The 18,409-nt window shown below is 41.4% G+C and overlaps 1 protein-coding gene across 4 annotated transcripts in view; it reads left to right on the top strand.

The window, feature by feature from the left end:
• The window catches only part of mcu (mitochondrial calcium uniporter), a 58,013-nt gene that overhangs the window by 1,350 nt on the left and 38,254 nt on the right, over nt 1–18,409 (top strand). The window contains exon 1 of one of the 4 annotated variants that reach the window (XM_005473991.3): nt 12,091–12,261. The exons of the other annotated variants lie outside the window; for them this stretch is intronic. Within the exon in view, the coding sequence (XP_005474048.1) occupies nt 12,106–12,261 (156 nt within the window). The 5' untranslated portion in view covers nt 12,091–12,105. Of the gene's footprint in view, nt 1–12,090; nt 12,262–18,409 lie in introns of those variants that run through there. 4 annotated transcript variants of the gene reach the window in all.

The raw sequence follows: 18,409 nt of genomic DNA, 5'->3' as shown, positions 1-18,409 counted from the left end.
GATGGGGTTCTGGGAATATGCAAGTCTTTGCAGTAGCTAGAAGTACTGCTGTAATGTTTTGAGAGTTTTGTTGTCTTTCTCTCTATCTCTCACACCATCTACAGGCACACTTTTCACAGGCCTTGTGAAATTAAATGAGGCTTTCCTTCTTAGTGAAGCAGGCCAGCCCGGAGGTTAAGGAGCTGTCAGAACAGACACACGCACTCCATATCTCCACACTAGACCCACTGTGAACTGTCTCCCACTGTGAACTATTACAGTGAACAAATTTGAGTCTGAATTGATATTCTTGGCCTCTTCCATCTCTAAGAAAGCCTTAAGTGTTTTAAGCACGTTACTGCTCACTGTCTCTCGCCAGAGTTGGCCCCTAATAAGTTTTCATTTTATTTCAGGCTGCCCAGGTTTGTAGTGTTGTTTGTCTGTCATATTGTGTCTCCGTCCAGTGAAGCGTTGCTGCGGCGGCCCCTAACGCGGGCCTGTCACTTTGTGACAGCCAAGCCTCTGTATTCATTTGTGAGTCTTCCAGTGGAAACCCTGTTTCGGCACTAGTGTTGATTAAAGCTGCAGTGGGATGCATACAGTTTCTATGCAGGCTGTATGCACACGTGTTTCAAAGAAGACCTAAATATGGTGTCTGGAGCCTAACTGGAAATGTTGAGCTGAGTAATGGCTCTGATGATGGGGCTGCAAAGGAGACAGTGGGCTCCATATGGTTGCATGTAACCTGCACTAGATTAATATTGAGCCAGCTGTCATATATGATGCTGCTTTCCTGACGTGTAGTAGGAGAGGTGAGTCACTGGGAATACTCCTTGTAAAAGGGTTATAAATCAGTCGGGAGTTTCTGTACTGCGAGATGGTCAATATGTTCATATCTTGCATCTAAAATATGGGATTTAATGGAAAATGTGGCAATAAAAGGCATTAAATATGGTTTTTGTTGTCATTTACCTACATTAAAGCTCCTATGTTCATTAAAGCTGAACAGCTGGAGACTGGAGCAGCTGGGGCCAGGGGGCCGAGGCCCGCTCCTGGCTTTTAATCCAATCAGTAAAGGAGTAAACTAATTTATCCGTGCTGCCTTCACAGACTCAGCTCTGAACTTGTCCGGATTAGTGTGATAAGAGAGTGACTCTAAGCTTTCGGCTGTGCTAAGGGTGATAAGATAGCTGAATGACTGATAGATGTGTCCGCAATGGTAGTTCCATCAATGTTATCCTACCATTCACGGACAAACTGGTTTCAGACTCAGCGATCCAACATTTACAGACTGAGGGGGGAAACAGGTATATGGTATGAAATGATGGGGCAAATGTTCATTCGGCTGCCATTTATCCGCTACTTAATGAGTCCGGTCTTCATTGGCAGGTGTATGACCCCATGTTGTGTGAAAAATAACTAATGGCAATCCAGAGACCGTTTTTTTATGACATTTGGGTTTTACAACGATGACCTTCGTTTCTGTTCTCGGATGTTATCACATCATGGCCGGTGGCTCAGCGGGAGAGAAGTGATAATAATGTGTGGTCAACATAGCTGATATTGGATTACCATCTATACACAGGGGGCATTTTTAGTGGGATGAGTTTTTCTTGGGTGAGTGGGTGAGAAAGCTGATCTGAGTTTTCTCGCAGGGCTTTCATTGTCTTTGTAAGTGATGGTTATCATGACGCTAAGTGATTTCAGTTTTATAAAGTCCTGTTTTAGTTTTATCATAGATGACCCAAAAACCTGAAAACCTGAAGTGAAATCATGTCAGAAAGATACATGAAAGCAACAAATTTGCATTATGAGGAATCTGAAAGAACCGTCAGCAGTGCTCTTATTGGTTTGGCTATATTCAGACTGTTTTAAAAGTTTGCAGTGTGACTCAACTTTTAGTCTAAGCCATATCTGTTCCTATCGTCAGCTTGAAAAACTGATTACCCAAGATCACTAGCACTGACTGCCTGCTCTCCAGTGTTTATGAGTTTTAGATAGTGAGCTTCAGAGTAATGAACAGGAAATAACAACGAGGCAACCATTCTTGTATTGCCAGACAGACATGTTAGTTTACCCTGAATCACTGGGAACCTATCTTAGTCAATCTGAGACACTGTGACTGGATTCACTACCCACTAACGTATAGACATAATTCCAAGCTGTGACCCGCATGTATTTGTGCTCATTGTAGAGTTTGAGTTTTTTTGTTTGCACAACATCTATCTAAAAATCATCTGGTTATTAACAGAGCAACACTGTGTGAAAGGGCGAAATAGGTAAACCAGATAATGGCATGCCGGTTGTGCCAGTTGTTATGTCGTGCCATCGACTCTTCCTGCCAGTCCTGATTTAAACGAACAAATAAAGCGGGGAAGAAGTAAATGTTGTCAAAATACACAGCATGCCACATTGACAGAAAAGGATTTCCTCTAAATAGATTTTCCTCATTCCAAAAAAGATATTTACCAAGTTCTTAGTTACTTCCTGAAATCTCTTGATTGTTTTTTTTTAGAGCAAAAGTGGCTTCTGGGTATTTATCATGCATCTTTATCAAAACAAATCCAGAGATCAGGCCGAGCCGAGAACCCACAACAGTTTAAATTGTTGGGCCAGCTTAACGTCAAAATAGTGCATTTACTCAAGGTTGAGGTAAAAGTGCATGTAGCCTAATAAAAGATAAAGAGTTCATTTAGAGATGAGCTGAAAACAAAGAGGTGCATTTCCTCATTTAGTTGAAGCAAAACGTATCTAGGGTGTTAATTATTAAGCTGACATGACAGTAAACTGGTACCACTGTGGGTTATATTCTGCCAGGGACAGGAACTAGTCTGGCTCGGTCTAAATGCATCTCAGTAACTCATAACACCAGAATGTGGACGCATACTCGCTCTGAAGCTTCAGGCAGTACAGACTTATATCTCTTTCCTGTCTGTAAGGCTCATGCTGCAGCACCTTTCCTGGCATTTCGTGGCAGTGTCGTGAAAAGATCATGGATTATCTTAACACCAGACAAAATGACAAGTGTGTGTTGTCATCTTATTACGGTGATGAAAAGCTGATAGCTTTAGCGGCCGTAGTAATGACAGAGCTCCTGTCAGCTCTGGTGGCGGTCACCCTGTCGAGTGGTAGCCAGAGTAATTTCCAGGGTCTGCTGTGGTTCAGGAGTTGTTTGGCGGATGGGCCTTTTTTCCATCTACAGATTTCGGCAGGGTGACTCACTGTATCTGTTACCGTTAGGTCGACAAGTTTGTAAAACGGTTCAGCTAAAACAGGAGTGTCAAACATAAGGCCCAGGGGCCAGAATCAACCAGCCAAGGACTCCAATCTGGTCAACTGAGCAGCTTTGGAAAATGTGAGGGAGGATATAAATTTTAGACTTTTAACTGTGTTTTTCAGCATTAAATAAGTAATAGATAAACAATTAAACTACAAAAAGTTCCTGTTTATCACTGTCTACTATAGAAATGTATCATTTTTTTGTCTTAATAACATTCTGTCAATTACCATTAATTTTCCATTTTATAATTACCGGACAGTCGCTGCAGAACGAGCTAACGGAACGTTTTCTGACGTTTTCCAGATATTTTTCCTACAATTTAAACCCAAAGCAGCATTTCTTCATCAGGTAGAAAAACTGAGACGTACTGTTGAAATTGCACTTATATCAAAATCTTTCATAGATTAAATGTGTAGTTAAACTTATTTACACTGACAGGAGAGTTTGACTGGTCGTAATTTGCCGAAAATTTCATGTTAAAAGCACCTTTAGAAATGTGTTCACTTAGAAGAAAATTTATGACGTGTTCAATACTTATTTTACCAGCTGTTTGGTGTCTGTGTGGGTGAGTGCACGTGTACCTGTGTGCATACGATGTGTGAGTGCACGTGTGTGGACATGCCAGCAGGCGAAGCTTCTCACCCGCTGTGTTCATTCATACTGCTTCATATCTTTTAGCAAACTTGCTTTCTAGTTGACGCTCACTGGCCCTTAATGATCCATAAGCTGCTGAGAGCACAGGCACACGGCCCATAGCAAGAAGTGTGTTTGACATTTTTTTTTCTTCTTTCTGAGGTTTGTGTGCGCCCCAGAGAAATCACCCAGTGCTCTCTTTTTGTCTGCTGTCTCTGCCTTGTTAACCCACTGCGGGCTGCCCCACATGGGATTTTCATTCCGTGTTCTCACTGCTCTATTTACACACATACACTCACAAATGAACATGCAGTGAAAGTTGTGTCACATTACATATGTATGTCATTGTTTGTAGTATAATAAATACAATTCTGTAAATATAAAAAAAGAAACTTAAGATATTCTTTTAATTTCTCTACAGTTTACTGCCTTCATTTGTGGTGAGTATTGCTTTAAAATACAGTTGTAGGTTAGTCCTGTTGAAAGCGTGTGTGCCTGATGTTCTAACTACTCCAGCTGTGAATTTTCTAACTACTATGTTGTGCATTACTGCCTTTTTAAAAAAACACAAGGTCAATTTTAGCAAATTCATTGGCATAAAGAGGGAAAAAAAGACAGTTTTTAGGCTCTGAGGAGCTCCAATCATTTGCAGCCCCCTCCCCCCTTTTTTTTTTTACATAACACAGCGCTGTCTGCTGTGTTATGTAGTTAGCGAGTGTGGTTGCTACTGTAGTGCTCGATCTGTTTCCTGATTTGTATTTACCGTGCAGTTATTATTTTAATGCTCCAGCACCTTACTGTAGCGAGGATCCGCATGCTTCAGTTATCGCCTCATTATGGTGACGTTTGGCATTGCAATGGGTGAGACTGTCGTGATGGACAAAGTCCTCATTAGTAATCCGGATGGGATTTCATCCTTGAAGTGGAAAATGACTGGCGAACCTCTGCTGTTGGCGTAGACTAATTAGCTGCTTTCCATGTTTCTGTGTGGCCCAGCGTGTCTGCAGTCAGGTCTGAAAAGGACATTAAATTAGGCCAACTTGCGTAATGTGATGATGGATGGAGGCAACGCTTGGTTACCCTCTATAATCTCGGATCGGTGGGCTTGTGGCATCCTCTGCCAGGAGGGCAGGTTGCTACTAGAGCCCGAAGGTCATCAGCTGCCCTGCCTTTCAGGCCATTAGTTATGAGATTGGTCTCATTATTGTGACAAATCAGTGGGAATGCTGGGTCCAAATGAGCAGTGTAAATTAGACCGGCCAGATTTAGCTTGTGTGAAGGTCGGCTTTACCCGAATTCGTCAAAAATATGTGACAGTTATGGGAAACGGTTTCCAGACTCGCGTGTTGTCCTGTCATTTTGTTAACCTATACTTCACTTTTGCTTTGACTTTGTCCACAGTCATTTTCATGGCATCGTCATGCGTAGCCGGGGTAAATTCTTACCTGGATCTTACACATTTGCATCCTGTCACAAACCAATCCAACTTTGCTGCCCTGAGAGTTCAGAAGAACTATGCAAAATACAGCTTGGCTTGACCTTTCCTTCAGGAAATATTGATTGGTTATAGCATCGTTTATTCAAGTTCATGGTGAATTAAGAGCAGCTGCAGAGTTGGATAGACTCATTGACAGTCTGGGGTAACAATTAAATTTAAAAAAAGAAAAGAGTGTTTTTTTTTAAAAGTCGTGAGTGCTTTCATTTCATTAGGATGTAAATTGCACCTCATGAGTGCAGTCTTTCTCCTCCTTTTGCAAGACTATTATTTGCATATGACCATGGAGTATAAACGTCTCAGAGCTGCTTCCTGTGTCTTGAATTTCTCATATCAGTCCAGTCATTGTTGGATTCTCTGAGCCGAGCCTGCCCAGTATTTCTTTCTAGAGTTTATAAATGACAGGTTTAGAAATTACAGTTTTTCAGTGAAACGCAGAAAATAACCAGGGTGGTGAGAGGAGAATCGCAACTGCTTGACAGGCAGCAGGAAAGAAGAAACTGGGATATCTGTCAACTGTGAGGCAGTTCTTAATTACAAATGGAAGCATGTGCGAATGAGCCCGGCTTTGCTGATGGAGTAATGTTTGGAAAGTGGTTCAGAGCAACGTTGGGAATCTATGATGTGAGGATTCCCTTGGCCTCAGGCTCACCTTTATTTTACAGAAGAGAAACTAGCTGCTTCCCTTTACAGCTTTCCCATTACTTTGACAGCAGAACTGGAAAGATTGCTGCATGTGTCTAACTCTGGAACCGTCTTTGCTTCGAAATTGGAGTTTTACTCAGAAGATCATTATCCAGTTTCCAGGAAACTAGTAGATGTATAAATAAAACTATAAATATTGTTGCTTGGAAGCACTTTTGTTACTTCCAGGTAACTTTTCAGAATTTATTTTGCATAGTGTTAGATGCACACATCCACACGGACTCTTTCATGCATTGGTAAAGTAGCACATTTTACATGCCTGACAACTGATTTGAGCATAGTAACTCTGTAAATTATTTATGTATATATTAGAGTCTCTTGGAGGAATGGGTAGTACATTACTGGCCATTCACTGCACAGTTGTGCTCCATTAAGTTATAATTTAACCAAAATAGAATAAAACACATGTTGCAGATTTTGGAGGCAGCCCTTGAAAGCCAACTAAGGCGTATAAATGACTCAGTGGGTTCACTTTCCAAGTGGAATCCCGACAAACTTAAACAAGGCTAATAGCACTCTTAATTGCTTGGGCCCCTCACGACGGCGCACACACAAACACTCGCACAAGCTCATAAGCAGTCCTTTTGTTCCTGCTGGATCGATGCTCGGGGGTTAATGGCATGAGAGCTTGACATTTTCGAGCTGGCTGCACGTCTTTTTGTCCCGGTGATTTTTAGCGTGTGAGCCAATGTCTCCTCTGATAAAGCCAGCTGATCTCTGAGATGCCCTGGACCTAGAACTGCTGGGGGGAAATTTGCATGTGTTTCAGAGTTTATCTGTATGGCAAAACCTGCTGGTGCTGTGTTACTAGTGAAGCGAGGCCTTCACCAGTCATGGTTAAACAGGATACGAGGGCCACTGTGACATCATCCTTGTGTCGAGGTCATTGCGGGTAGTGGTAGCGCGTGTCGACTTAAGAGAAATTGTCTCTTCATGGTGGCTTAGTGTGGCGTGATGACGGGCAGTCTGCTGGTTGTTGTTTCTTTTCAGCATTGCCTCTATTTGCTCCTTTTACCCTCATGGTCGGCATGCATTAGCCACAGCCGTCAGAATAGAGCTTTGTAGACTTCCGCTCATGTACTGATACTTCATGCTTTGCGCCAAAAGCAAATTAAAGAAGCGCTCGGATATGATGCGTGTCGTCCTCAAGAATAAATATTCTAGTAGGGAAGATGATGTAAAAAGTCTATTTGTTTACACATATACAACTATTTTTAGAGGAGTGCTTTAAAAGCACACTTCAAGAATCACGAGTTTAAACAAACAAAAAAAGAAAACCAAGAATGTTGTATTATTTTATTATATTATAAATCAATCCTTATCCCATAATAAATTAATTGTACTGTGGGCTCCAATAGATCCGATTTTCTTGTGACGGGCTGCAGAAGTCCTTACCTTTCAGAATAATCTCATCTTCCTCTCGTGTCCTCATCTTGTGTGTTTCTTGAGCTTCATTTGTGCTTGCTCTTCTTCTGTTGCACTAGTTAGATAGTTGCTGGAATAAGCACCATGATGGCAACTTTATCGACATCTGCGTGCGTGAGCGCGTGACGGGGATGAGAAGGAGAAAAGGATGTGTAGAGTGTGAGAGCAGAACTGTGGGGTGCCCTAGTGTTCATTCTGATTTGTTTCTCTGAGGCACGAGCAGGAAAGAAGTCTGCACCAAACGAAAAATGAGCTTGCTTTATGTTATTATGCATTAAATTGCCAAATCTGATTTAATTACTTAACAGTTTAGTACTTGTTCCCCCAGAGCTCCAAAGGGCTGACTCGCAAACTTCACTTCTGGCCCCATTTGCTTTTGCACCACCAGCCCGCTCTCTGTCTGAAATGAGCCGCCTGTGTTTTGTGAAGGATGCTTATGACATCCCCATTACACCACTAGAAGTCAAGAAGTGAGCTTCAGCTGAGATTGATCAGAGTCTGAGCACATCCGGGGAGTCAATGAGCCCCATAAAGCAAGACTCTCTGTTCGGCCTGGCGCCCAGTTTGTTTGCACTGTAATTACCCAGATTGTACCGCTGCCATGGTAGACACAAGCGCACACATGGGGGTTTCACCATGGAGAAGACAAACAAAGATGCACACCTCTGTCCAACAATGGACTCCAAGCCCTCAAGTCCCATTGTTATATTTATAATAGGCTGGAACAGATAGAGACAAATATATCTTCACCAGGACACAGCAAGGTCAACTTAGTAACCCAAGCTCATATTTTATTTTTTTTTGTGTGTTACTTTTTCTGTCCATGCATGGCTTCACAAGCCCTAATTCTAACAGTTTTCCTGCTGATAGAAGCCCCTCTCCTCTGAATTCTTAATTGCTTGTTTTAAACGAATTGGGAGTCTGAGCTTTGAGCCTTGTCTCTTTTAATTAACTCCTATATCAGCACTAGTGGGTCAATGACTGGAGACACGTGTGGATTAAACATAACTGATCCAGAGAGCTGAACTGAGGTAGTTTGGGCATGAGACAAAGCACGGTGGGGTTAAGTATGTGGTACGCTATGGGTGGGGTTTTAGAGGCTTGTTCAAACCAACAGGGTCACTGTAATGGTGCTCTATACTTCTGCGTGATCATGAGGTTTTGACCTGGTAATCTTATTATTATGATATTTATCCAAGTGTCACGGGGCCTGTGAGATATGGCGAAATTATAATATCACACTATATATGAGTCAGAGAAGTGTTAATGTATTGCTGCTGATAAACTGTTCATGAAACACTATTGAGTGTTTTTGATTTATTCTTGTACCCTCACTGCTGACCACATCCAGTTCAGATTAATCCATCTAGTCTCCTTTTTGCTGGATGAATGACTCTTTTGAGGGATGGTGTATTATCAGCTCAGCAGTAGTGTTTGTAATGAGTAATATGGATGAGATACTGTCCCCAGTATCTGCATTTCAGGTATTCATTTTCAGGTGAATGCAACAGCACGACTGGAAACCAGATCTTTTTTATTTAAATTATTTGTAAGGATTGGTGTCACAATTGCTTGACAGCTAAACTAGAATGACTCCACTTTTGAAAATGTTGAAATTGTTGCGTAGTTTTAAACCAGTCCACTGTAGCTGTTCAAGTGTCGGCGCTGGTAACATGAGATTGTTCTTTGTCGAAAACTTTGTATTATGCAATGTTTTACAAGCTCGATGGCCCGGCTGGCTCAAGTTGATATCCCACTGGGCTGAAAAACACTAGGTAATTTTTTTTAGATGGAAACCTTTTAGATAGAAAACATAAAAAAGCATATAATAGGAATACAGAACCAGTAAAAAGGTTATAATTTAATACTATTTCACCTGTTTAGCTGCTGTCTGTGTTCCTGCTAGATCAATATTTAACACACGAGAACAGTGTTAATAGTGATTTTGTGCTTTCTAGCTGGTACAGAGAGAACTAAACCCCTACTGTGCGTGCAGAGATGCACCTAGACCAATAGAGCTCCATTATGCTGTCTGTGCCACACACTTAGTGTTATAGCGGCTGAAACATTAATTGAATGCAGCATTAACCCCCCCACCCGCACCCCCATCCCCTGCTGGTTGAAGCCGCTGGGGTTAACAGCATTTCCAGCAGAAGCTCTAATAATATATAATGTCATATTACACCATTTCTTATTGTCCTGTCTAGAATTTTTCATTTAATGTGTGCACAAACTATACAAAACTTTGTAAATTTAAAAGCACTATAAAGCAGTCCTGGCCATTGGCTTGAAACAATGACCATAGTGAATCACTACATTCAAAAATGAATCTTAGTTGGCACATGCCTTGCATGTATATTGTCACCTGATTCAGATTCATTGGCCAGTGCATCATGGCCTACTCGCCAATCCTGTGCGCTGCTTTAGAAAATGGTGTTCTGTCCTCTTCCTCTATGGGAAAAGTCAGTCAGGACTTGGAGGAGACGACGTGTGAGAGATACAATCTTCTCTTTTCTCAAAGGCACCTCTGGGAAGCAGGGCACTGAGTGAATTGCTTATGTAAATAGCTCTGCTGCTATAATCCATTGTTGATGATGCCTTTGACTGCAAGGCCGATTTTTAGAAATGCTTTAGTTCTTTGGATCAAAAGAGCGCTTTACCTTTTGACTCTTGACAGCAGTATCAGGCCGTCAGTTCAAGACGGAGCATTTAATATTAGATCAGCACCTCGGATATAGGATAGGAATAAAAGAATTGCAACTCAACAAGTCTTGTTAGCTGTCGCTGAGTAACTGTGTTTGCCAGTGAAAACCAACATCCGTAATTGTTGTTTTCGGTCATTAAGTTAATGCAGTGCTGTTTGCAGGAACTTGGCTTCTTTATAGCGCAGCTGCGCTGTGGTAATAATATGTGTGATGTTCATGCGGGCTAATGCTAATTAGCAATAGCTGCACGATTCAAGAAGACCTTTTCTTCGAGCTCTGAGAGTGTGTTCAGGCTGTGGATGTTAAAGGCAGAGATGCAGAGGCCTGTGAGATGCTCAAATGATGGGATCAGGCTGTGCATTGTGTCTGCTACAGCAATGCAATGCTAGTCCAGCACTTTCACAGGCATGGAAGGGAATGTTTATTAAGTTATACACATGTAACTGTGCCCCCCCTACACTCACACACACACATATATGTCACAGACATTTTATGTACATTGAGGTAGAAGCTGCTGACCTTAAAAAAACATTCATGGCGTTCTCATCGTTATTCCACACACGGAGGTCAAAAAGCAGCAGACTGTGAGTCCCGTGACCTTCTGTCAGAGGAGGTTAGCGATGACCCTCGCTGCCTTCTGTCTGCACTCTGCTGTCTGCCGTCGTGCGTGTGTGCACATCCTGCCTGCCTCGCATCGGTTCCGAACACAGAAGCGAGCGTCTTCCAACTTCACTCACATAAAACCTGCTTTCCTCTTGTGAGGCTGGAGAGTGTTAGTCAGCCGTTTGTGTGAACGCTCGTTTAAAGGCTTTCTTTTGAAATGAGGCTGTGAGGGGGAAAAAAACCAAGCAGCGTAGAGAAGTGGAGATACGAGACATTTCCATTCTCACTACACTGTTACTCATCTTTTGTCAGCTAGCTAGTGGTCATTCTATAAATAGTATTGAGGAGATGGCGGCCAGGAGACTTTGTTGGAAAATGTATTTCCATGGAGACAGTTTTCATTGCACTTTGTGATTAGAGGCTCTTTGTGGAGGGATTGTAGATGATGTAAGGTTAAAGTATGTATTGTTGCCGGGACAGTTACAGCAGAAAAAGGAAGCCGGTTTTACACAAGCTCGTTACTCAGCTGAAGACCTATCCCCATTTTAATTTGGAAACAACATGTGGACATCGCAAAGTCTGCAACGCTATGACTCGGCTACCACAGACATCCACGAACGGCGTGCAAAGCAAATACTGCTTTGCTTCTTTTTTCTCCCTGCATGCAAAATGTGTGGGAAGACAAACACAGATAAAAATCGCATTTTCATAGACCAGACTCTGAGAGCAGCGCCGGAAAGCGCTGGAATCTCTGGACCCACAAAGTGCCTGTATAAGGAACATGAATGTGCTCCTTGATCACATGCTCCATGATCTTGTTGTTAAGGTATTTAGATGTGGCCACACGTCCAGCATGTGGCAGCTACATTCAATTATCCCAATTTTTTTTTTTGCTGCAACTGTTTCCTTGTTCAGCCATTGAGTGTAGCTGTTGTCTCCGGGGCAGTGATCTAAGTGTGGGTGGGGCACTTCCTAGTATGGAAAAAAACTCAGCTCATACACTGCCCTCTGTGTCTTCTCTGGTGTTTTGCCTGCTTTGCAGCCCATCTGCTGAAGAGCCCTCAGATGTTCCTATTATAAGCAATAAGATGGCAATTGTCCATCAAAGACAGGTTAAATCTTCATTTATTCCTCTACATAGGCACTGCTTACCAACAAGACCAAACGCTTATTGTGCAACCAGACGGTTTCCTGGTATCAGCCTGGTTGTTTTTCCAGGGAAAATAGCTATTAAAAAAAAGGAGGCAGAAAAGCTGAGATTGGCGTCATAGTGGATCAGTATGCACCTCCAGCAGAGCTTTCATCTCACACTGTCAGAGCCTTTACCGACCTGGGTCCTAAGGGGAACCCTGGGGAAATCCCAGCCTGGACATGAACTGCATGTAAGGAAAAGGGATTGGAGGGAGAAGAAAGAAGAAGGAAACAAAGAAGTGAGAGTGAGTTATATGTGTCTCCTTTTTTCGATATTTAACACAAGCAGTTTCACTTTTTTTTTCCTTTTGTTTTCAGCCGCAGGCAGTGTTTCTAATGTTACAATGTATTGAGCTGCCTGCAAATACTGCTGTTTTACAGTGGATATGGGATTACAAGAGATTTTAATCTTAAAAAAAAAATAAAAATCAAAGCCACAAAGTTTGTGCATGAGAGCAGCGGGCTGATTTTGTGCATGAGAAGGGTATATACTGTTTCCTGGAGATGTTTGAAAGTCCTGGTGCTGCTGTTGCCTGGGTAACCCTTTGCACCATGATAATGTCCTTTTTCCAACAGAGGATTGAAGGTTATCCACCTCACAGTCTTCTGTTCCCTCCTACCTGTGAATAATAGCTTCTCTATTTTTGATATCTCATCCAGCAAGATGCAGTACAATACTGTCAGTGAAGACATGTACTCAAAATGAAAAGCCATCTGTACAACTTTATTACTTGGCTCTTTTCGTTTTCATTTTCCCTTTTTAACTTTTTTTTTTTTTTAACAAAAAAGCTACAGGGGAAAAAAAGAAGAAGAAAAAATCAAATCTTTTGAGTCACAATTTCTTTTGGTTTTTTTGGTTCATGACTCCTGTCTTATTTAGCTGACATGTTGTTGCACACCAAAATGCTTTTTGTGTATCTAAGCCAGTGAGCGTGTCAGAGTCGGTCAGCTTCAGCCGTGTGCTTCCTCAGAAATACTTCAAAAAGACTGGAATTCATTGATTAGAATAATGGCTACAGTGTTTCCCAGATTTGGGTGGAGCAAACAAAGCCACTGCTGCAATGCAAAAAACAGAAACAAGTGCAACTTGGATGTGCTGAAATACTTCTGTGTACCGATGTAACAGGTAATCTATGCTATGTCGCTGAAGTTTGTTATTGGGTGCACAATTTTGCATTCATCCTAGATTTTCTGTAAACACAGCGTCAGAAGTATACATAGATCCCCATTTGCACTAGTTTAAATCTCTCGTAGGCAAGTTGCACCTCAATCAAATGCTTTTGGTAGCCATCAATATTCTTTATATGCTTATAGTATTAAATATAACAAAAGGGCACGATAAAAGCTGTGGTTTTAGGCTCAGCTGACCTTTAATATGAACCTTTATAAAAAATTTTAAAAAAATCCTCTATCTTTTTATTTATATCAATCATGACTCCAGGTGCTGAAACATGCAAAGCTGAATCTAGTTTGATGAAATGCCTTGGGAATAACCCTTATAGTCGCTCTTTCAAAATAAATGCTTGGCAGTAATTTGCTGATGGCAAATATTTGATGTCAAGGTGCAGCACAAAGCATTGAATTGGCATGAATGATATCTAATACCCACTGTAAGAAATGTCCCTGTAGGTATTGGCAGCACTAAATTTCTATTTTACAGTGCACCTGTTACAACAACAGTTTCTTAAAAAACCCAAAACTATGGTCTGTTCTGTACAATAACTTTCCAATATAATACTGTATTCTAAGCCGACAGCCGATTTTCTTCCTATAATTTTCATAAGCAGTGAAATATAGTTGCTTGTACTAGCCTGTGTACCCTGGATTCAGTTTATTCTTGTTTTTGAACATAACAAGATATTTATTGCTTTGTAAGAAAAAAAAACAAAAAAACAAAAAAACTGGGGGAATGCCATTACATTAAACATTTTAATAGCTATCCTGAAAGTGAACATTGGCCAGTTCTGATTAATTCCCTTAGGAATCTCAGTCATTGTGAGCCATTGCTAGATAAATCTTTTTAAATGTTCATAACATGTGCACAAAAGTCAAAATCTAAACACAAAGTAACTGAACTAAACAATCACAAATCTTCGAAATTAATGATTTCAACTACATTTACATTATGATGAAGAAAAAATAGTCTTATACTGTAAAAATGTATGGTGTGTTACTATACATTTTGTGTTACTATACATCGGCCTTCTATTCACAAAGAGGAGTATGTCCTTGTACAGAAAGTATTTTCACAGCTATTTATTACAGTGTGCATCGCTTACCAGGGCCAAAATATTGCAGTGCGCTGTTAATGTACAGTAATGGCTGCAGTGCAAATGATATACAAGCTCACCTCATAATTCCACACTTAAAACCTGGTTTAATGAGTTGAAGGGTGTAGCGCGGAGGGAAAGTCCTTCAATCAAGTGGCGTGGGTGGAAACGGTGGGTGGTCCTGCAGATGTAAAGGATTTGCACAGTTTCTAATGCCAGATTTAAAAAGTTTGCATGATTGAGGATAGCTTTTAACCATGTGATTGAAAAATATCTATGTGGCCTTAAACATAGCATTTTGAATTTCATAGTAGATATAAAACCAGTCATTACAATGTTATTCATTCTGAATTTACTGTAGTTGTGGATAACTAGGCCAGACATGTGAAATGGGGAAAATTTGGTGAAAATTTCTACATTTTTTTCAGGCTCTAGTCATCCTGTGTAAGTATAAATTTGTCCCACGAGGAACCAAACGAACCTGTCTTATGTAAGCCTCAGGTTAAACAAATGGCAAGCCCTTAAATATGTGATTCATATGACTGACTAGAGTTACAGCACAGGCTCAACTTGGAGTCACGCCTGAGCTGCTTCAGCTGCGGTGTTGTGCTGCCATTCCCCCAGACTCTTCTTTGGGAGGCTGAAATAAGTGGTGGTACAGGCAGAAGTTCAAAGTTTATCTGAGAGAATTAACCTGCAAAGCCATGGTGCGCAGTTAGCCTGTGTTCCTTTACTACATCAGCTCTGGTAAGCAGCTACTTTCTGCAGTAGTCTGTGAGCCCGCCTTCAAATGTAAGCCATATTTTACTCCTTGTAAGCTAAATTTTGCTTCGTAACTTCTTGTGCACACAGTAAGTGTTGGTGTTGATTGATGGATTTCAAGAAAATGTAAAATGTGGCCTCCTTTGTACTGATGTTATAATTTGCCGCAGCTATTCAGTGCCAGTAGGTTCTTGCTATTTGTGGATTTCACTGATGCTAAGAATGAGTTCTTTTGTTGTGATTACTCAGACACACACAACCACACATTAAAAGACATGCAGAGGAGAAACACACTCAGAATCTTCCCTCTCCTCTCTGATGCTTGTTCGACCCGTCTCACTCTCGCTGGTGCATGTGCTTCCTCCCCCTCACGCCCACATTGCTACTCTCTGCTGATCATAAGCATCATGATCATAAGTAGAAGGATGTCCATGTATCTTGTATGACATAATAGAAACATTACAGTCCATTTCCATGTGTGGTTTCCCACTATCCACTGGCTGTGCCCTATTGCTAAATCCTTTGTCATCTTCAATTCATTTGTCTTTAAAACTTAAAGACCTCCTTTTTAAAAACTAGAATGACTGGTAAGGGCTTTAACAGTGTGATAAAGTCAGCAGCGTATGTCCTGACATTTCCAGGCCGTTCCAGCTCTCCAACAATACCAACAACGTTACAGTGTCGCGTTCTCTGCCCTTCTAAGCTTTATTTAGGTAACACCTGGGGCGATAAATCAGGAGTATATTTTGTGTTGGATATTCTGTCTTACAGTCTCTCCTGCGCTCCGTTCTTTAGTTTGCTCTTATAGTTCCCGAGACACCTGGGGCTGAAGCTGCTTTGTTGCCGTATTCCATTATGAATGAAGGCGGTTTTGAGGCCCACCCATTCATCTCTGCTGCAGCTGGAGAAGCTGAGCTGTCAGCCTCGCTCTCTTGCACACACCGCCTTCATGAACCAGATGTGTAAATCCCACACAAACTGTGTGATAATAAATGACAGAGGGGGAAAGTGCATGTTTGCATCCCATACATTTGCAAGTGAGCGTCCGCATTTGTCAGTTAGGCCAGACACTGACCTTGGAGCCTTCTCCTTGTCTGTTTGGTTTATATTACTTTGGAAGAACCCTGCGGCGTGCTTCTGGTAATTTCTTTGTCCAACCACATGTGCACACACACACACACACAACTTTCACACTACAAATAAACTAAGCAAGTGTTTAGGGTGATGCTCACTGGACGGCGGCTTCTTTCTTTTGTTGTTATTTAACACAAAGCAAGGATGGACAGATGACGATGACTTGTTGCCAGATACCTTGTTTGGAAATGGCTTTTCCACATCAGAGCTTCGGCAGACGAATGTTATCTGGAACGCACAGACTTCTTCAGTCGCTTAAATGGAAACATCCCAAAGAAAATGGAAAGTGTTTACCTTTGAAACCCATGGCTCACACTTCATAGTGTGCAAAAGGACGCAAATAGATCACAATAAGCTTAGTGTCAGAGAGAATGATGAAGACAAGTCGGGTATTAAAAACTCAAAGGTGGTATTGTTTGTCAGTTTGCTTTAACTTCATTAAAGAGGTCAGCTGGTATTTTAATACTGGGTTAGTCATGTTGTGTTGTCTTTAATTAAGTACAGATGGGCAAATTAAAATAGTTTGGTTGTGATTAGTCCTTATTTTAAAACTGTACTGTGATTCTACCACCAGGCATCATTGCCCCTTTGGCTACATGAGGGGGTTAAAGTGGACCAGAATAAACCAGCACCTTCATTTTATGAGTAATTAAATCTGATAGGGAGGTTACTATTGAACGAGTTAATGTTTTGCAATTGCATGGAGATACTTGCTCAGTAATAAGAAAATAAAGACACCCTCATTCATATCCCTTTTCTTTTCTCGTCCCTGTGAGGCGTTCATGGTGCAAATGTAAAGTTGCAAAGTTTTTAAGTCAAATCTTGGAGCTAAACATAATGTGTTGCTGAAGTTATGGTTTTGTGTAAAGTCTTGCAAAATAAATTGAAGTCTACTAATTTTGTTTTACTCAAATTTTGCATGAAAAAAAATTGTTGGCTTACTAAGCAGTTTAATAGAGATTAGTGGTTTGCAGCACAGTTTGGACTTGTACACATCAGGCACGGTGTTCATGGCCAGTGTTAAGTTACATCAGGAATAACAGACATCAGTTTATATTGATGATGTCGATTCAATTCAGTCACTGAATTCTGCCTTTATACTAGCTTCACGGTGTCTAGGAAAGCTGGCTATAAAATTTGTGAATTATCTGCTTATATTGTGTTGAATTCGCCATGCTGAACCCAAAAAGAGCAGTGAATACAGGCAACACAGGCCAGCTGATTGTATCCTCATAAAATAATTATGGGAATTATTTCTAGGTTATTATTTTCTTCATGCTACAACACTGCACCCGATCTTAGGGCTTCCCCAAACGCCAAATCTCACTTTAACTTTAACCCCCGGCTCCATCACCCACTCCTAAATGTTCCCATGTCCGTGAAGGGATTTCTTGAGTCATTAGTATCCTCTCTTCTTTCCTGGATACAGTGACTGTCTATCCTTGAGCATCTTCTTGTTGCTGTGTATCATTACAGATCATCCAGGGAACCCCTGTAACTCAATCAATTCTCCTTAGCTATAAACTACTTTCACCATCCAGCGGTCGCTCAGCAGCCCCTACCTCACTTTACCCTGCATGTGCAAGGCCTGGGTTACAGGGTGTGCTTAATGTGTTGGAAATTTCATTTAACCCTCCTCCTCTCGTCTCCTATCTCGCTCACTTCATCTTCCCTTTCGGTGCCCAGTTATTGCTTGTAGCCAGCGCAACCCACACCGCCCTCCATCCTCCCTAAGGCTGGCTGGCTTTCTCTCGCTGGTGCTGAACTAGAGAGGCTCACTGAACCAGGCAGGAGAGGAAGACAAGGGAACGAGGAGAGATGGGACAGATTAGATTGATTCCTTTAAATTGTACAAAATATTGTAGTGCAGAGTCATTAAAAAGGTGTGCATGTGGATTGCACGCTGACAGCAGAATTGCAAACTAATGCACAGAGACAACAGACTCTGCATGTTAGTCTCTTTATGTACCCAGTTTACTACAGGGTGGGCCATTTATATGGATACACCGTAATAACATGGGAATGGTTGGTGATATTAAAGTCTTGTTTGTGGCACATTAGTATATGTGAGGGGGCAAACTCCTCAAGATGGGTGGTGACCATGGTGGCCATTTAGAAGTCGGCCATCTTGGATCCAACTTTTGTTTTTTCAATAGGAAGAGGGCCATGTGACACATCAAACTTATTGGTAATGTCACAAGAAAAACAATGGTGTGCTTGGTTTCAA

The sequence above is a fragment of the Oreochromis niloticus genome, linkage group LG13, assembly GCF_001858045.2.
Source record: "Oreochromis niloticus isolate F11D_XX linkage group LG13, O_niloticus_UMD_NMBU, whole genome shotgun sequence".
Lineage (NCBI taxonomy): Eukaryota > Metazoa > Chordata > Actinopteri > Cichliformes > Cichlidae > Oreochromis > Oreochromis niloticus.
The sequence above is the reverse complement of the archived record's forward strand: the minus strand, read 5'-3'. Positions and strand labels throughout refer to the sequence as shown.